The 23,201-nt window shown below is 40.6% G+C and overlaps 2 protein-coding genes across 3 annotated transcripts in view; one reads left to right on the top strand and one right to left on the bottom strand.

Moving 5' to 3' along the window:
• The window catches only part of capn1 (calpain 1), a 37,807-nt gene extending 20,915 nt beyond the window's left edge, over positions 1–16,892 (top strand). Inside the window, exons 5-22 of one of the 2 annotated variants that reach the window (XM_016677194.1) lie at positions 7,812–7,945; positions 8,812–8,980; positions 10,021–10,104; positions 10,966–11,051; positions 11,621–11,695; positions 11,805–11,965; positions 12,473–12,633; positions 12,723–12,734; positions 12,899–13,110; positions 13,279–13,318; positions 13,402–13,467; positions 13,552–13,609; positions 13,737–13,801; positions 13,904–13,972; positions 14,661–14,739; positions 14,833–14,949; positions 15,125–15,183; positions 15,264–16,892. In XM_016677194.1, the coding sequence (XP_016532680.1) occupies positions 7,812–7,945; positions 8,812–8,980; positions 10,021–10,104; positions 10,966–11,051; positions 11,621–11,695; positions 11,805–11,965; positions 12,473–12,633; positions 12,723–12,734; positions 12,899–13,110; positions 13,279–13,318; positions 13,402–13,467; positions 13,552–13,609; positions 13,737–13,801; positions 13,904–13,972; positions 14,661–14,739; positions 14,833–14,949; positions 15,125–15,183; positions 15,264–15,290 (1,674 nt within the window). In that variant the 3' untranslated portion in view covers positions 15,291–16,892. The remainder of the gene's footprint in view (positions 1–7,811; positions 7,946–8,811; positions 8,981–10,020; positions 10,105–10,965; positions 11,052–11,620; positions 11,696–11,804; positions 11,966–12,472; positions 12,634–12,722; positions 12,735–12,898; positions 13,111–13,278; positions 13,319–13,401; positions 13,468–13,551; positions 13,610–13,736; positions 13,802–13,903; positions 13,973–14,660; positions 14,740–14,832; positions 14,950–15,124; positions 15,184–15,263) is intronic. The other variant, XM_007563578.1, reaches the window with a different exon arrangement.
• Positions 16,893–17,969: 1,077 nt separating this feature from the next.
• Positions 17,970–21,270, bottom strand: pnp5a (purine nucleoside phosphorylase 5a). The gene is made up of 6 exons (XM_007563577.2): positions 20,704–21,270; positions 20,026–20,195; positions 19,838–19,941; positions 19,555–19,730; positions 19,265–19,455; positions 17,970–18,603 (listed from the first exon to the last, which is right to left on the bottom strand). The coding sequence occupies exons 1-6, from the start codon at positions 20,724–20,726 to the stop codon at positions 18,386–18,388; spliced, it is 882 nt and encodes a 293-aa protein (XP_007563639.1). The 5' UTR covers positions 20,727–21,270; the 3' UTR covers positions 17,970–18,385.
• Between the last annotated feature and the right edge of the window lie 1,931 nt (positions 21,271–23,201).

Below are 23,201 nucleotides of genomic sequence, written 5' to 3'. Positions count from 1 at the left end.
GACATGGGGGNAATTCATCTGTTGCAGTAGCAGAATGTCACTCTACATATCATCAATAAAATCAAACCTTTAACTTGCATCCATTTACTAAAAGAGGGGAACATCCCAAATAAGGAAATTTTTGTATTTATCTAAATAATCAGTGTCACACTTATTAGCAACGCTAACAATCCTTTTAAAGTGTATTTACATGAAAGCTGAACTTTTCTTGTCATCGAGAACACCCAAAAGCTTTAGTAAGCGATGTCACTTTTTAAAAAATGTTTCTCTGTACTAAATAAGTGGCAACAATCAATAGTGTGACACTGTGAGTTAAATAACTTTGAGTGAAACTGTAATCTACTCAAAGGAACGATGTAAGCTCACAGCACGCAAAGAGGAAGTTGGTGAAGGAACCGAGTCGTTTGAGTTGTCGGACCGGACGGCATTGATTTTTTTTTTTTTTTTTTTTTATCTCAGGGGTTTTGAGTTTCCAGAATGTTTTACATTGGTGTGCATTAGATATTGTTTGACTCTGTGGGTGTGTTCAGCTTCAACAGTTCAGAGCCACGCTGATGTACCGTTTCTCTTTGATTCAACAAGCAAAGTAGCACAGAACTGTCTCAAACATTTTTGTTAAAATCCATTTTAATTGGACAGACTTTTTTTTTATTTCAGAAAATGTCTATGAAGTTGGATTTTTGCCTACACTTACCCATATTTACAGTCCCAATGAGTCTTAAAAACATTAAAAGAACTGAAACTGCAAGTAATTTAGTACGAGAAGATTCTATTGCTGTAAAGACTGATTTTTATTTTTTTTTTTTCACTCACAGTATTAATAAGCCAGCAGACTGGCTGGTCTGGGGAGAGGTCATCCTGGGAACACAGTCTGCTCCCCATTAGCTTAAGCTAGCATGACAGTTCCTAGACTTATTTTTAGCATGTCTGGGATCTCCATAAACTCTTTTGGGAGTTTCTAGAGATCTATCTTAGTGGTGGCAGGGTAATGGTGTCTTGTGTGCTCCGTGTATTACAGCTAGGCCTGTATGCAGCTTTTCAAGGTTTATTGTACATTTTCACACCAGCTGCAGCATGAATAGTGAGAGTCGCGGCTAGAGGTGCGTGTTGCTCTGCTTCCGTGTCGCCAAGATCATTGAAGTAGTGATGGTGTTTCCTCCTCCGCAGCAAGATTGGAATCGGTGACTGTTCAGAAAAGTCCCACATGAATGAATGAGAGGAATTCAACAGAACCGTTCCAGCACAGAGGTGACGGCTGCAGGGGAAGAAAACTATTGAGCAACAGCTACATTTTAGCTTTAATGTTAAAATATATTTTCTTCGTTCAGTCACGGAGAACGCGGGAAAGTGTTAATCCTCGTGTGAAGACTCCTTTAGAGCATCTTCAGTTACCTCAGATTCTCTTTTTATTGATTGAACACGGCGGGCAAATCTTTCCGTTAATCTCTACATGCTCAGAAGAAGACGCAACTCTGATCGAGTCTTTTAGCAGCTTTGATTAATTAAACCACTGAGGACACTCCTGTTGTTTCTAGGCATTACAGTGTGTGGATGAAAAATACATTTTAATGGATGTTTTTGCAGTTTTAGTGATTTCTCTGAATTTATTCTTTGGTGGGAAAATCTAACGGCATACTAAACCTTATAGGCTGAAACCTCACGTCTGTTGTTATGACTACGTTTAACGGTCTCATGAGAAGTTTCATAAATTTTGAATGTTGAAAGATCTGAGAGAGGAGCAGGATCTGCCGGGACGCTTAACGAACCGACCCGAATCGCAGGGAACGTTGAGCAGAAGAATAAAACGACGAGTTTTTCTTCTTCTGTCGCTACCCAGGCGTTCAGTCGGAACAATCGCTCCCTGGAGGATCGGTGGCGCTGTGCCCCACTGCGGATCCGGCCGCCCACGGGTCACTCCTGCGAAGGGAAGCTGGTCCATTTGGAGTGGGAGATTAGTTATTAATGCAAACATTAGGTGTTTGATTAAAATCACCAACACCTGTCTGAGATCTGTGGAAAATGTAAGTATGAAAGGGTGTTTCAGTAAGGCCTTACTGAAACATAAACAAGTTAGTGTAGCGAACAATTGTAACAAGAATGCAGGGTTTTTATTTATTTATTTATTTTTTTTGTAGGATGTGTAAACATAAGATGTGGTTTAATCTGTGAAAGAGAAACCATAAAAGCACATTTCCGAATTGTTCTCCGAGTGTGATCTGAACCTGTCGACCAACTTTTTTTTTTTTGCTCGTTTTGTCAAGACAGATCGAAGAGTTTAAAACGCAGCTTTTATGTCTCTGCCTTCTATTTTTACTTTCCAAAATCACTGAAGATAAGCAGCCTCTCTCTTCCACACCCAGACAGTCAGACAGTGATAAATATCACCTGTATTTAAATTGCTGTTCCATAAATAATAGAAACTGTTCATTTGAACTCCTACCGGATCTTTCAAGCTGACCCTTCTCTCTCTCTCTCTCTCTCTCTCTCTCTCTCTCTCTCTCTCTTTCTCTCTGACCTGGTCATGCTGCTTTGCAAAATGACCAGGCCATGTTTAATGACCCGGGTCATTAAGCAGATTCTTTGCAACATAATTCAAGAATCTGTTCTGTGATTATGCATGGATGCAGCCGTTGGGAGGTGGCTGCTGCTTATCAGTTGAACTTTGCTTTATTGTGTGCAACAACAAATCCATGTAAACTGCAACAAGCAGGCATCTGTAGCACTGACACAGATCTGGGCTTGGTTTAAAAGGTCTTGTCTTCAGAAAGCTGACAGGAAGCGTACACACAGTCAGTCCAACATGGAGTTTTATGACAGCTGAGGTTTACTCTGTCTCCATATGCAAGATATGACTGGTTCCCTTCCTTGTCTGACAGATTATTTGAATGAGCCTGTGGGTTTTTTTTTTAATCATTTGCATGTTTTATAACTAATGATTGTAACACACAGCCTGTATTAAAGGAGTTGTTTTGCAAATGGAGAAGCGTCATTAGGTAACACAGTTGACCAAGCAAGACATAAATATCTGGTCTTAGTCACAGAGGTTGCTTTTCTTCTTTTTTGTGTTCAAAAGTGCTTAGAAGTACTGCAAATTTGACTCTTTAAAAAACAATAACACTTTTGTCAGTTTTGTGTTTAAGAGTCAAAGTCACAAATGAAAACTACAGTTCACAAACGCCCGGATAAATAAAGGCTGACCAGACTTAAACTGTGGGTTTGCACTTTGTGATGATTTTGCATCAAATCTGAAGTGATTTTAAGACGCTTAACTGGAAGCAAAGCAGATGCAGTGTGATTGCTTGGCCTGTTCTGAAATGAAAAACTGACACAAACCGCGTTTTTAGAAAGAGGTTTCTCAACGTAACTAACTGTATGCTTCTGTACATTACGCCAATGTTCGGCTGACAAAAATACCTTTTAAAATTATGACCAAAAAGTTGATCTTGCTCTTTTGGGAGACTTCAAATGTCTTTTTGCAACATTTAACTTGGTGTAGCAATTGTTGTTTTTTTTTTTTTAATAAAAGGTTTCCATCTTGCCAGCTTAGTCCACAGCCACAACATACAGAGAAGATTATCACCAGATGATCTCTTCTTGATTATGACTGTCTTAATGTTTCATGGCACTGGTACTGCCTGTAAAATACATGTTCTACTCTTCTCCTGCCTAATACCCTTTCCCATACGACCCCTCTGATTTGGAAGGCGTCTCTGTGGCTGATGTTTTACTACAACATTAAGTAAATGTCAGGAAGAGTCTGCTGAAACAAACATTACTTTATGTGGGGTTAATCAAATGGCATAAGGCGTCTGTTGAGGCCTTCTTAACATTACACTGAGTGTGAAGGTTAATTCTGAATTAAACCGGATCCCCAGCTAAATGAGGGTGTGCACACTTTAGCAGCTACATTATGGTCAATGTATTTTTTCCCCCCTAAAATATTTGAGTTTTGACTTTAAGTAAGAAGTTGTAGCTGCTGATTTTGAAGTTATTTCTCTTTAAGAATGATTATAAACCAGAATAATAAAAAAACAAGATGTACCTGGGACGGTCCAAACTTGGCAACAAGGCTGCTTCAGTCGTTATTTTTGATCCGTTTTCAAACTGACGTCTTTATATCTGAATTTGTTTCTCTGGCCATTTGTCCCTGAAGTACTAAAAGAGATTTATTTTACACTTTGAAGAATCTACTAAAACATGCCTCCATGAGACTGTCTTCTGCCTCTTTCTCTTAAAGTCTTACTCTTCACAAAAAAAAATTGAGGCGGAGAAAATCTGGTTGTAGCTCTTGTAATCACTCCACCATCTCGGCTCGCTGGGTCACTGAGCCCTTTCAAGATAATTTGACGTTTGATCCAGCGGGCGTTTTGCCAGCTGAGGGGAACAGAGCTGTCCCGATGGAGGGACGGCACACTCGCTCATCGGTCGCTCATAGCGCGCGCGCAGTCACAGAGATTATGTCAAACGCACAAATAAAACAGAGATCCGTCAGGGATCCCTTCCATCAGCCCGTTCAGTCATGAAAACCGTCGGAGCAGAAACGAGTAGACAAACAACCCAGCTGTCTCTGCACATTCCCTACGTGAGGCCCACGGTGCAGACAAACGTATAAAACAAGGCGGACTGTAGTCCTTAACACTTCAAAATGTAGTTTTGAATGGTCAGAAAAAGGTGAATTTCTTTTTTCCCTGCTGTGCGGTTGTCACATGCGGCAGAAACATCAATAAAAATCATCACAAAGTGGCTCACAGCTGCTATTTTACACCTCTGGGACCAGACAGTGGTGCACTGCAGAAACATGTGCTCCTGTATTCATTGCTGCTTTACTAAAGTGAGAGGGAATAATGCTCCAGCTTGCTCAAAATGTCCTGCAAATGCATGTTGTGCTAAATCTAAACACGGGAAAGCTGAACACCATACGAATGCAAAAAAAGAGAAAAGCTTCATGTTTTGTAAAACCTGCTCCACTTCCATAATCCTTTCTTTAGACTTATGCTGTATTTGTTAGCTGGTCTTTGCTTCCTTCTGCATTTGCGCGCTTTTAGATCTGTCTTGGATTTCCCTTGTTGTGTACGTTTGGATCCCTTAAGCCTGTGGATAAATTACCCTGAACTGAATGAGTCATCCCAAAACGTTACGAGTCCAAGCTGCGGGGAGTTGTAATCTGTTCTTTTTCAGTGTGAAGGCAGAAAGAGGAAAAGAAAAAAATCAGAAAGAAGGGGAGTCTTGGTCAGAAACAAACATAAACTGGAGCAGAATCCGTTAAGACATTTGTAGCAATGCTTTTTCTTTTTCTTTTTTTTTGTGTGCCTGGGAACGCCTATTGTTGAATAGTTTTGAGGTTTTTCTCAGGCTCAGACACTAAAGTTCCTGCAAGTTACGACACCGATCTGGTCAGAGTTCATTTGTTATTGTTTTTTTTTTTTTCTCACAGCGTCTAAGGGTGGTGTTCACACTTAGCTGTTCAATTCTGAAACTGGGCGAGTCTCCGGTGGGCCGTATTGTGGCACGGCTTCTCCCAGAAGTGGGCTCGGCTTTGCAGGCAGGTTTTGGAAAGTTTCTGCTGCACATTGAAAGCAGATGCTGACCAACAAAAGTGGGCTAAATGCTCCTGGATGCAATGTGATGCTAGTGTACACTCATTAGCTCTGTGGTTAAGCTAAAACGACAGTTCTCCAACCTTCTTCCTTTTTTCTTTGTCTCTTCCATTGGCCTAAACCACAAATGGAGTTTTTTTTTTCTGCTGGAAATTCTCCCATTGTATTCAATTACCGCCTTACGGTTTCTGTACGTGGCTTTTCATTTGGTCCTTGTGAGACTTTTTAGCACGAGTCTGAATTTATAGATACATTTAGCACGCTAGCATATACAGTTCAATCATAGATCAAAACGGCCTGCTGCCTTTTTCTGACACAATAAAAACTTCCACAGTAGAAGTGTTGCAACTTTGAAATGCTAAATTTAGTCCACAGATGTCAAACGTTTGCTGTTCAGCTGTCAACACAGTGCTGACTTTACTTTTTCCTTATTGTGAGGTGTGTAGATGTCTGCACTGATAAATGACACACCTCTGCATGACGAATGCTCGAAGTGACTTTGGCTTCTTTGCTTTCTTATGAATTCAGGAAATGGTTTTTTGTTCCAGTTGGGAAACTCATTGCATTGAACTTCCATACCCAAATTGTCCCTTGATTTTTTTTTTTTTTTTTTTTTAATTTGGAAAAAAATAAATAAATAAAAGGTGAATATGTTCTGACAGCAGAAGTGGCTTGCTCTCTCCAGTTGTTGCTGAACATTTTATTTTTGCACCATTCCTCGTATTATGACAGTGGCACATCAAAAATGACGTGCAAAGCTGACTAATGCGACAGAACAAAGCCCCCTTTCTTTTTATGTCCATGTAAGATGTTTTTCAATGCTTGGTCATATATGGCAAGAAAGGAACAAGTCTGACAGCAGCCTAACCTTTTACTGCAGCTAGCTACTACAAAGGAGGATGTATGTGCTGCTGACCCCTGGGAGTTTGTAGAGGTGTAGATTTAGCACTTCAAGCTTGTTTGGAATGTTAAAAGGAAAATCTTGTCAGGAAAAAAAAACTCCCAAGCCACCGAATTTACAGGAGAAACTTTTTTTTTTTTTTAATTCCTATGTCAAGCTGTTTTGTTTTTAGCTTTTTACTAGAAAAAATTCTCACTTCTCATGTTTGTTGGGGCTTTTTTCTTTGTAGTTTTGTGTTAACTTACTTTCATTTGGATACATGTTGGTGTATAATGACCAGCAGGATGCTAATCTGACTTGGACAGTATTTTCTTTTTTTCTTTTTTTGGTGAGTTGGATTCTGTAGCTCCTTATCGAGTCTGTGCTGATTTACACTACGCTGAGACAGTCTTGCAGGCTTCAGCTCTGATTTGCACCCATATGCTAATCTGCCCAGCCACTGAAGAAAACGTTGAAATGAATTGGTGAAATTCCAGACATCGCTTTTATGCTTCTATGCTTCTGCAATAAATCTGAAATAAATCATTTAACCTCGACCATTACTCTTTTTGAGGATGATTTTAATTTTTCCATGTCACAACAACAAATACAGTAGAGTAGAATGGTTTGGATCTGCTTCATACTGCCCCCTGCTGGACACCAATCATTGAATCAGATCTAATTTCCTAGACGTGAACCTATTTGCATCTACCTGTAATGCTTTAATTAAAAATAGATTAAAACAAAACAAGTACCTGTGTGTTTTCTTGGAAAGCAGAATCAATCACCTAAACATGTCAGGCTCTAGGCAAACTATTTCGGAGAAATTAACTCCGCCCTCCTCTGTGGTTCTTTACATGCAGCAGAGAAACCTGTTTGATTTGGAAAATAATTGCCGTTACACACATTCTGTGAAAAGATCTAACAGAGTTACTTGTAAACATTATTCACCTCATTTGTCAAAAGGGTGAGCAATGTTGTTTTCTTTAACTTGAGTTAAACCAGAATACTTTTTTTCTGTTCTTGTATTATTAATGCTTTGTATCAAAAAAAGTAATTATTTTTTGTTCGTTTTTTTAAAACCTTTATTCGCACAAAAACGCGAAACATTTACGTTGTTGATTTGGCTTAGTAGACTGACTCTGTGTAGTGCTCACTCCTACGTAAGTTTTCTACAGATCCAGAAGAAGTATTGAGCAAAAACCTGCAACGTTCTGAAGCTGTGCAGATGTTCAGATGAGATTCTGGACAAACAGTCCAGACTCCTTTGTTAAAGAACGTGAAATCCTTCATTGTGTTTTCTAGCGCTCTCTGCTTCTTCTCTTGTAATGCAGTTCTGGCAGTTTGGAGAGTGGGTGGAAGTGGTGATTGATGACCGTCTCCCGGTGAAAGATGGGAAGTTGCTGTTTGTCCACTCCGCAGAGGGGACTGAATTCTGGAGCGCTCTGCTGGAAAAGGCCTACGCCAAGTAAGAACACGGCTGAAAAAATCACAATCATTGTTGCAAATCCCTTTTTGTTTTTTTATACACTTACTGGCCTTATCTGGTCCAGATTGTTAGTACTGGGTTGGGTCTCCTGTTACCTTCAAGATAAGCTTTCATGGCATTGATTCAACAAGGCGTTGGAAACGTTTCGCTGATATTTTGATGGGGAAATGTTTTCTGATTTGGATCTGGATATTTAAATGCATTTACTTTTCTTAATTGGATTTAATAGGTCGTTATTTGTATCGACAAGCAATTGAAAATGTCTACCAAATAAACTGGCTTTGTGCTTGTACAAACTTTTGAGAGCTATTGCTAAGCTATGAGGATTAGAAAAATTTCCTGTTTTTTGAGGTTGCAATCTACTTTTTTTTTTTTAAAGAAGAAAATAATTTAAATATGTTGTGAATTTTTTTTTTATCTAAGCAATTTTATTGTTCATAAGTCTGTAAGGAGAAAAAAAGAGCAGTATTTGCAAACTGACAGCTCAGCTTTAAAGCGGCTCTAGTATGACACCTAGTGGTTGTCCAGCATAATAAATTGGTCATGATTTCTGAAGGGGTTCAACGACCGAGAGCTGCAGCTGCGTCAGTTGACAGCTGTGGTCTCAGTTGTACGACTGACATACAGTATTGTTCATATAAACACATGGCTGCCACGTTTACACAGTTTCCCATATTAGTGCAACGTGAACATGAGACTGATGATACCATATATAAACAGGAAACACTGCAACTGTAGTTACTTAAGCTTTGACATAAATAACGCAGCGTGAAGTGTTTCCGCTGTTACCGCCTCTCGTTTCCTTGGAGACCCAATTCATGCGCCAGAACCGCTTTGGTCCGCAGGCTGAACGGCTGCTATGAGGCTCTGTCAGGCGGCAGCACATCAGAGGGCTTTGAGGACTTCACCGGAGGCGTGACGGAGATGTTTGAGCTGAAGAACGCCCCCTCAGACCTCTTCAACATCATCAGCCGAGCCGTGGAGAGAGGATCCCTGCTCGGCTGCTCCATCGACGTCAGTGCTGATCGTTTACTCGTGCTCAGATTCAAGACGATAATGTAGTTCTGTCACAGATTCTGAACGTTTTCTCAAACCGTCTTCTAACACGCTTGTGTCAAACTCAAGACATGGGGGGCCAAATCTGGCCCGCCGTAAGTTTTCATGAGGCTCTTCAGACTCTAGGGTGGCACAGTAGACTAGATATGAAAGTCGTAAATTCTGTAGTTTTTTATTTTTATTTTTTTTTAAGAGGACACACATCGAGGGAAAGTTTAAAAAAATGAAATCCCCTAATTTTTTAAAACTTTATTTTGGCTAAATAAATTTGAATCAGAGCTTGATATGGTGTCTTGTGTGTTTATATGCATATAAACATAAAACAAGAGATACATTTTTCACTTTTCCTCAATGTAAGTTCTCTTTATAAAAATAAATAAATAAAAAAACCTACAGTATTATGACCTTATAGTCTAAATATCTTCTTATAACCTATAATATAGTATTGTGTTTGGGGTGGGAAACAGGTTTTATCTGAAGCCACTAGAGGGCAGAGACGCTTACACAACCAAAGCTGCCAGGAATCCAGTGTGTCAAAGGCTTTTGATCAGGACCTTTATTTGCAGACAGGGAGCACTGAACTCTGCAGCGAAGGACATTCTGCCTGGTAAATTTACCTTCCGATACTTTAGTTTCAGTATGACGAACCAGCGCTCTGACAAGGGGGAAAAAATAAAAAAAACGTTGGACCTTTCTCCATACATGATGAAAAGGTGAATCATTGATGATCAGAATGTTCCTTTGCTCTGTTGCAATGCTGCAGTCGCATTACAGCAGACGATTGCAGGTGTGAATAGTTCAGAAACCAGAGCTCCAGAAACGTTACTGATTTTTTTAGCTGCCACAGTAATAAATCTGAGCTCGTGTCCGCGTCTCACAAGACGTCACATGCACTGCTGGGTTGTAGCTCGACCAAGCATGATGAGATTTCCCCGCTCCAGATAAATATCTCGGTGACCCCTATTCACAATGCATGTGTTGCATTGTCTCTTTCACAGATCACCAGTTCGTCAGACATGGAGGCCGTCACATTCAAGAAGCTGGTGAAGGGCCACGCCTACTCCGTGACCGCTGTGCACGAGGTGAGCCGTCATGCTGGAGGACGTGGGGGTCGGTATCGGGCCTGTCACCTTAACAAATGTCGCTGGACGATAAATCGTCCCAGAAGTTATTGCGATAAACGATAATATTGTTGTTTTGAGACCATTTTCAAGTAATATAATAGTAGAAATGCAAGAAAATGTTCCCAAAGGTCAACAGATTTTAAATTCTAATGAGCATTTAGCGCTGGAAGACATTTTAAATATCCCAAATAAATCAATAGAAATAAATAAAATGAAGTGTGAAGTTTGTAAATAAAATTATTCTTCAAAAAAAGTGGTTTTTAAGACCAGAGCACCTGACTGAAAACTTTTTATCAGCCAGTTTTTGATCAAAAAGAGAGAAAAGAGAAACAAAAAATTATGCAAATGGAAATTATTGAGCTTGTTTTAATTTATGATGTGATTTATTATTTATTGCAACAAGGCTAGTCGGGATCAAAAAACAAATGCGAATTTGGAATTGACTGTTTATTGTCTCAGCACTCGCATCGATGAGCGTAGAAACTGGAGTCCGCTCTGAAACTCCAGCAGAGTCCTGAGCCGCATGCCGTAAAGTCTGGCTTATTGGGACTTTAATTGACCTCATAAACTAATTAATGGCGTATAGTCATTGATTAGAAACAAAGTGCACACGCTGTGCAACAGATGTTTGTTCTGCAGCAGCATCAGTGATTGATTCGTTTGGTCCGCACAGAGCAGCAGACTTCGGGTTGTGAGGCAAACGGGTCGCTTCCTGTTTATGAAGGTTTTGCGGCTGGAATGCAGCTGTTCGTTTTTAGGTGTCTGTGCTCTACATGTGGCGACGCTAAGAATAAACACAAGCGGTTTCTTTGCCTGAAGGTGATGTACAGAGGAAACCTGACCAAGCTGGTCCGCATCAGGAACCCCTGGGGGGAGGTGGAGTGGACCGGGGCCTGGAGCGACAAGTAAGGTCTTCCACACACGGATTTGGTTTCACTGTTTTGTGCTTTTGTGATGTAAAGTTCTTTTTTTCCCTCAACTGAGATTTACAAATTTTGGGTTGGGGGGTGGGGGGATGTAGATGAGAAATTACTGTCAATATGGAAGAAATCGCTCCTTTTCTAGTTGGGTAAATTGATGTTTATTTTTATTTTTATTTGGAGGCTGAACCAATTCAAATATTTGCAGGAGTGTATAGTGGGATAAATTTGCGCCATAATTTTGTTATCTATTGCTTGTAGATATCGAAAAGGTTGGCTGAGTAGTACAGGAGTTAGAAATAATATTGGTAATCATCAATATTAATCGATATCAATAATTATCCAGTTTCCCATCGTTGTGTTGTGCTGATTTTCTCCCTTCATTCCACACCATTCCCACTTGGGCATTCCCGCTTTGGGGAATGCCTAAGTATGAAGTGACTTCTGGGAACTAAATTTAAAACTGCATTTAAAAATATCTGAGATGGACCTTAAGTAGAAGTCTATCCTGTGCCATTTATTTGTTTATTTTCCGTTCTTTATAAATTCTTCAGCTCCAGAGAATGGGACTCCGTGGATGGCTCCACCAGAAGTCAGCTTCAGAAACGCAGTGAAGACGGGGAGTTCTGGTGAGTCTAACAGAATAGAGACCCAGCCTAGTAAATTATTTCAACGTTTACACCTGTACCCCCACCTTTAGACAAGGTCATTTGAGCCAGACTTATTTCCGTCTTCCAGGATGTCCTACAGTGACTTCCTGCGGGAGTTCACCCGTCTGGAGATCTGCAACCTGACGGCGGACGCCCTGCAGCACTGCCAGATGAAGAAGTGGAACACGTCGCTCTTCGGCGGCGAGTGGAGGAGAGGCAGCACCGCTGGAGGTTGCAGGAACTACCCAGGTACTGACCGACGACGAGGAGACGGCAGGAAGAGATGGAACCGGGGCCAGAGATTGTAACTTGATTTTGTTGCCACATTTCAGGAAACAAAACGTTCATCCAAAAAAAATCCCAAGTCCCACGTCAAGAGTCTCATGGTGTTAAACTTGCTAAATGGAAAACGCTAAATGCTTCTTTTATTTGTATAAACTTTGTTATTTTGTTGAAAAGAAGCTGTTGTAGAGGGATGTGGGGAAGATTTGGACTCTTGTCTGGAAGGAATGTGGACAAGTGACTCTTATTTAAGCAATAATCAATGACACAGTGCTCTTCTTCCTAAATATTTTTGGGAATTCCATTCGTACGTTTTTTGTTTTTTTTTGTTCTTACTATATTTTTCTCCTGATTTTAGAAATAAACATCTGAATTCTCATTTAGTATTTCATGCATAAATAAATCCTCGTTCAGTATCGACCTGTAGTTCTCGTGGAAGGTGATCAGGCTGACCTTTTGCCCTCTCGCCTACAGCGACATTTTGGCTGAATCCTCAGTTTAAGATCATCCTGCAGCACCCCGACGCCCCCGGCCAATCGGACTGCAGCTTTTTGGTGGCTCTCATGCAAAAGGACCGCAGGAAGAAAAGACGAGAGGGCAAAGACATGGAGACCATCGGGTTTGCTCTGTATGAGGTCAGCAGCGCTCTGTGCAGATATCGGTTTCATTTTATTTTCCTTCTTTTTAAATAATCTCTTATTTTGTCTTGTGTCTCTTTTTACAGGTTCCAAGAGAGGTACCAGTCTACATATTTATTTTCCTCCAATAACTCTTAGTTGTGAGGGCAGGTTTCAGCCTAGAAGCGAAGCATCAGGATGAAACTTCTCCGCAGTCTCTGCGTGCATTTTTCAAACGACGGCCCTAAGAAAACGCGTTGCCGCTTCTGTCCGTCTCCCTTAGTTCGTGGGGAGCTCGGGGGTCCACCTGAAGCGAGACTTCTTCCTCACGCACGCCTCCAGCGCTCGCTCGGAGCAGTTCATCAACCTGAGGGAGGTCAGCTCACGCCTGAAGCTGCCCGTCGGGGAGTACGTCATCGTCCCCTCCACCTTTGAGCCCAACAAAGACGGCGACTTTGTCCTGAGAGTCTTCTCCGAAAAACCTGCCGGCTCCGAGTGAGTGACGCTAAAGGTTCTGACGAAATGCTGCTAACGTTGTGACAGCTGTTATGTTTCTATTTTCATGGTTGAGATCATGCAGAACGAAATGTTAGTCAAGGGTTGCCGTCTACTGAATAATGTCTTGTCAAAAGGACATAACCTATTTTCTCTTCTGGCTGTCAGGGAGCTTGATGACAAAGTCGTTGCAAATCTTCCACCAGAGGTGAGAGGAGGCGATTGGTGCACTTAATCTACAAACTAAATTTCTATGAGGAAAGTGTCATTAAGGCGTTTGTTGTGTTTCAGACTAAACTTGATGAGAGCCAGATTGACGCAGGCTTCAAGAGTCTCTTCAGGCAGCTGGCAGGCAATGTAGGCGCCCCATAAAACTCACAGTGACTGTGTTGAACTGGCAAAGGTGTAATTAATTCAGTTGAACTTTGTTTGGCCCAACAGGACATGGAGATCAGCCTGACTGAGCTTCAGACTATACTGAACAGGATCATGAGCAAACGTTAGTCATTTGAGAAAACTATTCAACTATTTTGTTTTATTGAAGTCTGTGTTGTCATTTCTCTAATACCAGTATATGATTTGTTCACCAATAAATACTAATTTCCCTGCTTTTCTTCTACTGCCAGATAAGGACCTGAAGACGGACGGCTTCTCTAAAGAAGCTTGTCGCAGTATGATAAACCTCATGGACGTATCCTTGAAAATGAGATGAAATTGTGACTGAGCTGCCTGGATCTGTAATTTACATTCCATGTTTTTGAAATCCCAAATGTTCCTGAACTTTGCAACCCAGGTGGACGGGAGCGGGAAGCTGGGCCTGACGGAGTTCCACGTTCTCTGGGAAAAGATCAAACGATACCTGGTGAGATTCAGCACTAAAGCCTCAGTCAGCGAGCTGCAAACGACCTGAATTTAAATCCCTAATCCAGACTTGGTGATTAGGAATGCCATAGCTGACCATTGCTGTGGATCCGATTCCATGCTAAAGTATTTACCTGTCGCGTAGCAACCACAAACTAGAATTTATTTATTATTATTTTAATCTGACGGATCATCAGAAAAATGACATGTACATATGAAGCAGGATGGAAAAAAAAAAGATAGAAAGTGTGGCTAAACCAATCAGATTTCACCAATCTGATTAGTGTGGCTAAACCAATCAGTTTTCACCAATCTGATTAGTGTGGCTAAACCAATCAGATTTCACCAATCTGATTTGTGTGGCTAAACCAATCAGATTTGGGGTATAAGATTTGGAGTCTTATACCCCATTTTTTATATGGTCTGTCATATAAAATCCCAATGAAATACCATGAAACTTAAGGTAACATGATAAAATATGATAAACGTCAACAGATATTAATACTTTATACCCTGTGCTTGAGATTTGGGGTTTGCTGAAGTACTAATGACCAATTTATAACACAAACATTCCCATTTTTCTTTTCAAAGTATTGTGTATCTTGACAACCCATTTTAATAAAACTGAATGGTTTTATGTCTAACTTGTCTTTTCTTCCTCTGTCTCTCTGTTACTTCTACCTCATCAGACTATATTCAGAGAGTTTGATTTGGACAAATCGGGAACCATGAGCTCCTATGAGATGCGGATGGCCCTTGAATCTGCAGGTGCCCTTCTGTTTAACATGAATAAAGAAGAAAAACAATCAATTGAGACACATTTTAACCCTTGATTGTGCTGTTTCATCCTCGCCGCTGCAGGCTTCAAGCTGAACAACCATCTGTTCCAGCTGATCATCCTGCGGTACACGGAGGAAGACATGGCCATCGACTTCGACAACTTTGTCACCTGTTTGGTCCGGCTGGAGACGATGTTCAGTAAGATACTTTGATTTTACCCCCTTTTGTGACCTAAAGAAAAACCCGATATTGCTTGTATCCCGACTCTCTTTTGAAAGAAAATTACCCAGAAGGAAAATCTGCACTGGTTTTGGTCTGTTTTTAACAGAAAATGTAAGATGCAAATGGGTTTCCTACGCTTTTGTCTCAACAGAAACATTTACAAACATGGACACGGATGGAGACGGTCAAATATCCCTTAACTTCTTTCAGGTAGAGCCTGAACTCTGAATGGTATTTTAATTCATCCTGCAAACAAACTGTATTCATTTCCTGCTCTCCTCGTTCCACAGTGGATCACTCTGACCATGTTTGCCTAGAGATGAGTGGAGTCCATGAACCACATCCCACTGCAACTCCAGGCCCATTATTCCCAGATTTTTTTTAATTTTTAACCTTTTTACCAGTGCCTTCACTGCTCTCTTCTCCTCCAGGATGCTCTCTGCTGAGGCCTTGTGATGCTAAAACAGACAGACTCTGTGACTCCAGTGCCTGTATCGGAAATGTGCCAATTCTTTATTCGTTGCATGTTTTGCCAATTGAACAGAGCTCACTCTGGGTGCTAATGTTTTTGTTTTGTTCTTGTTTTACCCTCAAGTAATGCTGATAAACTATATAGACATAAAAAAATTAATGGTTGGGTCTAAGTGGGTGGACACAGGGTTGTGCTTTTGTTGCATTTTTTTTTTATATCCACAAAATCTTTACTTTTTTACCACACATCCAAGTGTTTTCTTTCACCAAGAAGAGGATTCTGCAGTCATTTGCTTTAGTTTCATTTTATCCTTCAGACTTCGAGTTTGAAACGACCACCTGTGCACTCGTGGTCATTTGGCAACTCATAGAGTTTTATCTCTTTTCCTCACCTTCTCTGATTCACAAGTATTAACGCTTCTGCTATGATTTCTTTAAATTCAAAAATGCAAACATTGCTCTAAAACCTCAAATTTTAAATGTTAGGGAATTATTAGTTGATATTTTTCTCTCATACTAATCCATTAAAATCTTTTCTTTTTTTTTACGTGGGCCACCTGAAGCTTTGCAACACCTCAGTCCATTGATGCAAGCAACAGAAAATGAGAGCAAGCATCTGAAAATCATGCCTAGCATTTAACGTAAACAAATATATGCAATATTACATAATGGATGTTTGCAGCAGTGCTGCTGGCCTGGCATGTTAATGTTCTTGTGCCATACTTCTTCTACTCTCTTATCAGCTTTCCTGCAGCATTACTGAGGTCTGGTGGTTTATGCACTGTATCATAGAGAATGTCCTGTTTAGCTTTTATTATGCTCATTGTTATTATGCATGGCGTTTCGGACTGTTCTGAAATATCCTGGGTGCAGGACGACCTTTAACCTTTTTTGTAACGGCTGGATTTTATACTCTGGCAAAGGGATTATGTCAACATGTGTCATCATGAAGTGTAAGGTGAACGTGAACATTTTTGCAAAGCGGATGGAAAATGTGTGCATGAAGTGTCAAATGTAAAAATGTTCTGCTTTTAAGAATGGGGTTTTGTTTTTTTGTTTTTTTATTACTACTATGATGGGAGCAAGATTTTGAGATCATGTATAATGTTGCAACATTAAGCCTTTAAGTGTTTCATATACGGGGGGTAAAGAGGTAAAAGACATGTTTGCCATTTAAAAAAAATTAAATACATTTTGTAAATGGGAGAACGGCAATGAGTGACCTGCGTCTTTAAATCGTTCAAACCAACCCCTTTGACTTGCATCATTGCTGACGCTCTTGACCTTTGCAGCATAATGCTTATGCAATGTTGTGTAAAGTTTACGCGGGGTGATTTTTCTCGGGGTCGCTTTGTACCCATCCATCATGCAATATTGTGGTTTACGTCGGTGCTTTCTGTCAAATCTCTGCACACACTTTGAAAATAAAAAAAATATGAGCCTTTGAATTCACCGTCACCAAAGTGTTTTGTTTTCTGAAAGTTTGAACCTGAGATCACAATTATGAAAAAAACAAGTCAAATAGAAGTGATTTTAAAGTTTATTCTCTGAACTACAGTGAGCCAACGTAGGGTCAGTAGGTCAGGGGTGATATGCCCTGTCGTCCTAGTTTTAGTAGAATATGAGCTGCAGTAGCGTTCTGGTCAGCAGCTGATTTTTATTTATTTATTTTTAAGTCAATTTGACTGAAGATGAACATGTGGATTGGCTTCTCTAGATCTCGTTGAGGGTATTAATCCTTTAATCCTGGAAATGTAATTCAGATGATAGAAGACTGACTTTGTAATCGTCTTTGTGTCTCTGAAGGTTCAGGTCTGACTCCATTACTACACCCAGATTTTGGACCTGATCTCTGGTTTCTAGCTGTAATAACTGAAACTGTATGTTGACTCCATCTCATTCCTCTTTTGATCCAAAACTAATTACTTCAGTTTTGTTTGTTCAGCTGGAAAAAACATCCCCACATGGGTTTTTATTTTCATTTTCCAAGCTAGGGACATTGCAATATAAAGCTGTGCATCACTGGATGACTCCCAAACAGCTGGATGTTGTCTTGGTCTTTAACTTATGGAAGCTGACATTCCACTTTTTGCAGGATTTCTCTAAGAATGAGCTTTTAACCTCAGTCACCGTCCTGTTGACCATATGGAGGTAGCAAGATGAACGGTCTGCATACATCCTTGTTTGTCACAGCTCAAGTTTTAAACTTTTTAAGTATAGCTCTTCTTGTATACATTGGCGACATAAAAACTTGCTTTGTTTGCCTCACTTGAAGGCCAAGTTTTACATTTTGAAGAATAGATGAGACAAAAAAAAAAAAATCATGGACTACTAATTAAAAGTTGAAAAAGCATAAATTACAAACATTCTTCAGTTAACATTTATTTCAAACTATAAAACAGGTAATTTTGTAAAAAGTTTTTTTTTATTTTTTTTTTAGGGTTTTTGTTTTCCTTCTACTTCACAGATCTTTACCAGATGTGACGGATGTAGCCACCATCCACACCGCAACGAACCACATTAAACAAGCTGAAAATTTTAATAAATAGCACTTTTAGTAGTAACAGTCATTAAAAGAAAACACAAGCGGTAAAATACCTAGTACAATATACACGTTTCAACCCCAAAAAATATTAAGATCGGTACAGAAAATGTGTCATCGTTAAGTTAAATTGTAGTTATTTTACAAGATGATCACATAAGTTAGAACAAATATGCCTTTTAAAAAAAAATACAAAACAAAACTGAGAAGTGACTTATTGTCGAGCCACCTTTTAGGGGAATGTATGTCCTATAGGCTCAGAGAGACATGTTTATGTTTTTGTCATATTTACACAAAATCCCAGACAAAAAAAAAAAAAAAAAAAAAAAAAAGGAGTCTGGGGCAGGAAGTATTCTCCTTGGCATGACGACCTACAAATGTCCTCGGGTGACCCTGCTTTTAGATGTAGTTGTTGTTGGGCTCAATCCGGTTCACCACGGAGGAAACTAGCCGCTCCATCTGTTCCGCTCGCTGTTTGCCCGTCTGAAGGACTTCCTCGTGGTTGGCCTTCTCCTCACTGCCGTAGTCCATCACCGCCAGGTTGGTGATCAAAGACAGGGCGACCACACGCATGCCGCAGTGGCGGGCAACGATCACCTCGTGGACGGTGCTCATGCCTAACAGAGATGATGATTTAAAAAATGAGCTTATTGGTTGGAAACCATAAGGCGATCGTAATCTGTCTGGACTCTAAAGTTTATGGGAAAGCTTTCAGGAGGTTAAGTTGAAACTATACACCTCTCTAAAAGACTCTCATCTGCCCTTCCTTCCTGGAAATTGAGAATACGATTACATTTATCGACTACTTTGAGATTGTATCTTTTTATGTAGCTCAACTATCAGCAACTTTGCTTTAATAAATGCCAGCACAATTGAAGCTTATCAAGCTCTGCAAACACTACCCCAACAAAGCTCCCAAGGAAATCCTGAGAATTGCCAAACTGAAGGGATTGTCGCGAGCAGAGAGCCCTTAGTTCAGTGGTGCCCAAAGTCGGTCCTGGAGGGCCGGCATCCTGCATGTTCTAGTTCTCTCCCTGGTGATAGTAACAACCTCCTCAGCATGTCTATGTTCCTCTTAGGTCTCAAATGAGCCATCATTGGATCCAGGTGCGTTAAACCAGGGAGAGAACTAAAACATGCAGGATGCCGGCCCTCGAGGACCGACTTTGGGCACCACTGCCTTAGTTCTTCTAAACATGCCACTCAGGTGATCACTGGAGTTAGTCACCTTTATTGGTGCCATATAATTGTAATTATGACTCATAAACATCTACTCACCAACCGCATCAACACCCAGCAAGTGGAGCATTCGGCACTCTGCGATCGTCTCGAATGACGGGCCGCTCAGCACGCAGTACACTCCCTCCTTCAAGAAGGCTCCGTACCCCAGCTCCTGTCCTACTTCCATGGCCAGCTGCTGCAGGTCTCGGTCGTAGGCGTCAGACATGCAGGGGAACCGCACGCCAAACCTGCGAAAGGGGGCGGGGGGGAAAGGTGCATTGTTGAGTAACAACAGTCTGCAAAACTGTCCAGTGGCGAGTCAGTAGATGCAGGAGAGTTGTGTTTACCTTTCATCATTGGGTCCAACCAGCGGGTTGTTGCCGGCGAACCCTGGCAGGTTGATGTGGTCTTTGATGATCATGATGTCGCCCACCTTAAAGTCTTGGTTCAGGCCTCCGGCAGCGTTGGTGATCACCACTGTCTGGACACCAAGCAGCTTGAAAATGCGCATAGGCAGAGTGATCTGGGAAAAAAAAACAAAAAAACACACAAACCTCAGTTTAAAGTTGGCTCGGATGCTTTTTGATCCAGATTCTACAAGAAATCCAGGCTGGAGGAGGACAAACTTACCCTCTGGATCGGATAGCCTTCGTAGAGGTGGAAGCGGCCCTGCATGCAGACACAGGGTTTTCCCTTCATGGTGCCGAACACCAGCCGTCCCGCGTGTCCGTGCACTGAGGAGAAACCACAACCGGTCTGTAAATATCGTGCAGCACATGGTGGCCCCGTCTGAGGGGGTTTCGTGTGACGCGGCTCACCGGTGCTCTGAGGGAAGTTGGGGATGTCCTTGTAGTTGAAGGCCACCTGGTCCTTCAACAGATCGGCCAGCCCTCCGAGGCCCGAGCCGCACACGATGCCCACGGTGGGGCGCATGTCGATCTGCGCCAGCAGCCAGTCAGCGGTGGCCTTGCAGTCTTCATAGCTCAATCTGGATGGGGTTGACACACACAAAAAAGGGCAAAGATTAGCATGATGGCGAATGAGCATGAAGTCGACCAATGAAGGAAAATTGCATGTGGCTTCCATGCACTTTTCTTCAGGCTTAAGGTTTAATCTGAGTGAAGCTATTTATAAATTCTGACCTTTTATGTTGCTGCTCCCATCAAATCCACTGGGTAATACATTACAACTAATTTTCTTATAGTTTTTATTTATGTTGTATATAAAATATCTGCTCAAAAATGACAGTAGTATATTCCACTAAATTCTAACCTTGAGTATTTTTATTTCTACGTGACTTAACTTGGAGATCAAATTAAATGTACTGCATTAAATGTCTTTAAACTTCTAATGTCTTTGGCCCTGAACACATCTCGGTGCCATCCCCCCTCACCCTCTATCCATGCCCACACATTCCTGAACCCTATTTTTTGCTCCAGGAAGGACCCACGTGTCCAGCAGAATAAGGAAAGCTATCTTTTTAAGTTATCACTCACCCGTTGTTCGACTCTGGAAACATTTCGGAAGGTTGAATTAAAAGTTTGGTGAAAATAAAAAGGGAAAACAGTGGACTGTGAGCTCCAAAACACGGGGGGGGGGGGAAAGTTTATGAATAATCGGTGAATCTTCGGTCTTTGAAAGTTTCCTTAAGCCTTGAAATCCTGTGGTTGAGTTTTGAATGTCTGTCCTGATCCTCTCGCCGGGTTTATATTACAGACAGAGGGAGCGCTCCTCCCATGCACCGAATCACGCCTGAAGAAGCTGCAGCGTCATTGGTCGAATAGACACACCTTCAAAATAATGTACACTGAAAAAAAGAGGGGGAAAAAATCGACCAAAAAAGTCCAACTTGGTTCAGTCCACTCCCTTTACAGCAGGAGCGTCAGCACTTGCGCCAGCAGAAACATGTGCACACCTCGCCGTCAGCAGGAAGTTGTTTTGCAACTTTCACCGTGTTGCTAAGTGAATGATCAATCGGGTCTTTATGGACTTGGTGTGCGTTGCCGTTTCTCCGATGCGGGACAAGATAAGCCTGGAGGATTCAGCATGACATGCGAAATGTTTTGTTTTCAGCAACACGTGGATTCTGATTCATGATCGTGTTGTGGGAACATTTTGTGCTTTCCATCACAAGCTTTTTTTTTTAAAGTGCTTTATCACACGAGTGTTTTATGGGACCATTTATCAACACTTTCCCCACTCAAATAAAACACATTTTTTCTTAAAACTTGTTTAAAGCCACAAATGTTGCATTAACATTTCAATTTTTTTTAATAAATAAAGGAAATTTGTTGTAATTTTTAAAGAATCACAGTTTTATTGGTATTTTTAGGTTGTTGACTGAAAAAAACAACAAAATAAGAGGATGGATGTATTTTCTTCATGTGAAAAATGAAGCAAAGCACTTTCCACCCTATATGACAGGAGAAATGTAAAGAAAAAAATATTACTGGTTACTTTCAGTGTTAAATTCAAAAACTGATGGAGCTTTCATTTCTCATACTTATTTTTTTAAAGTTTCTTTTTGTCTAACATGGATGCAACAATACATAATTTGTCAGAAAGAATTATAGTTAACAGTCTGAATCGTTTGAATAGTTTGATTTTCTTGTTTAAAATGTGCTTGCATTGTTTTCTTTAGTCTTTCAGCAAGGTAGTTTTTGAAAAAAATGTCCTCAGTTATTTGCAGAATTCAAATGGGAGAACCAGCCAAACAGATTTCCAGTCACAAAGTAAAGTCTCTCCCCATGACGGAGACAGAAGGCCGAGACCTGAACACGGAACGGAAACCCAAACTGGTTCTGAGAAAGTAAACAGTGTCTGACCCATCGGGTGTTTCCTGCTCCCTATTTTGTCGTAATGACAGATAAGGCCGTGATCTGTCACCCGAACCTCCGGGCTTTATACTTTGATCAATTCTTTGTGTGTGTTTCCAAACTTTTACAAAAGATAAATCTGGTTTTTCAAAGTTCAAATTCTGTGCATAAACTCAGTTTGCTTTTCCGCAACAGGAACATTTGATGAGGTTTGATCTTCATGAACTAAAGGAAACTTTGATGTTCATTCGCCAACTTACATTTTTACGTTTTTTTTGTTAATGTCTTTGTAATTACTTAACCATTTTTTTTCTTTTTGCAACTAGATGACATATAACCATTCCATATAATCCTAGCAAAACTAAATATCGGTTATATGATCAATTACTCTTGTGTTTTTTTCCCCCATAATGTTAGAATAGAATAGAAAAATCCCTTATTGTCTCACAATGGGAAACAATTCTGTGCAGCAGCAGCAGCAGCAGCAGCAGCAGCAGCAAAGTGACTCACACAAAGATAGAAAATAACAAATATTCTACAGTAAGGGCAACATTTCAACATAAATCTAAAAGTGCTTAAAATTTAGACTCCCTGATGGAGCAATTTTATGCCTCACACAGATATTTAAATATTTGAAACAGCTGATAATAAAGTTGCTCCAACACTCAACAGTGTAATAAAGTGACTCACATCATTGTATGCAGTGGAAATAAGAGCGGCTTCCTTCATTAGCATCCAAACCATCATAATCTCCCTCCGGAGCAGATAAAGCATCGGCACTAGGTGTGTTTATGATGTTTCCTGCGCTGAGGGAAAACGTTGAGCGTTGTAATGTGTGTATTTTACTCATCTGCTGCCGGTAAGCGTTCATCTGTGTGTTCGAGAAACTTCCTGCTTGAAGTCAGTAAAACAAAGAAATTGCAAGTCAAGAAGCAATAAAATGTTTGAAGGCATGTTATAAAACTTTTTGAGGTGACTGCCAACCCGGCTGGTCAGCGCGTCCTTTATCTGATTTACAGTTTTGAATAACAACAACAACAACAACAACAACAACAGGAGACGCTTTTAGTGGAGGAAGGAAGAAAAGAAGGACCTTGGAAGTTGTTGTGCAATATGAGTTGATTGTCTGTTTGGGGAGTCTGAGTAAAATAGAGTGAACTTTCAATAAGTATTTCCTT

The sequence above is a fragment of the Poecilia formosa genome, unplaced genomic scaffold, assembly GCF_000485575.1.
Source record: "Poecilia formosa unplaced genomic scaffold, Poecilia_formosa-5.1.2 Scaffold149, whole genome shotgun sequence".
NCBI lineage: Eukaryota > Metazoa > Chordata > Actinopteri > Cyprinodontiformes > Poeciliidae > Poecilia > Poecilia formosa.
The sequence above is the reverse complement of the archived record's forward strand: the minus strand, read 5'-3'. Positions and strand labels throughout refer to the sequence as shown.

Excerpts from the sequence above, each read along its gene's own strand:
- pnp5a (XM_007563577.2), bottom strand. The coding sequence starts at position 20,726 with ATGTTTCCAGAGTCGAACAACGG. Across the intron at positions 19,456-19,554 it reads GTTGGACCCAATGATGAAAG|GTTTGGCGTGCGGTTCCCCT; the intron begins GTAAACACAACT and ends CCCCTTTCGCAG. Across the intron at positions 18,604-19,264 it reads GCTGGGTGTTGATGCGGTTG|GCATGAGCACCGTCCACGAG; the intron begins GTGAGTAGATGT and ends CATCTCTGTTAG.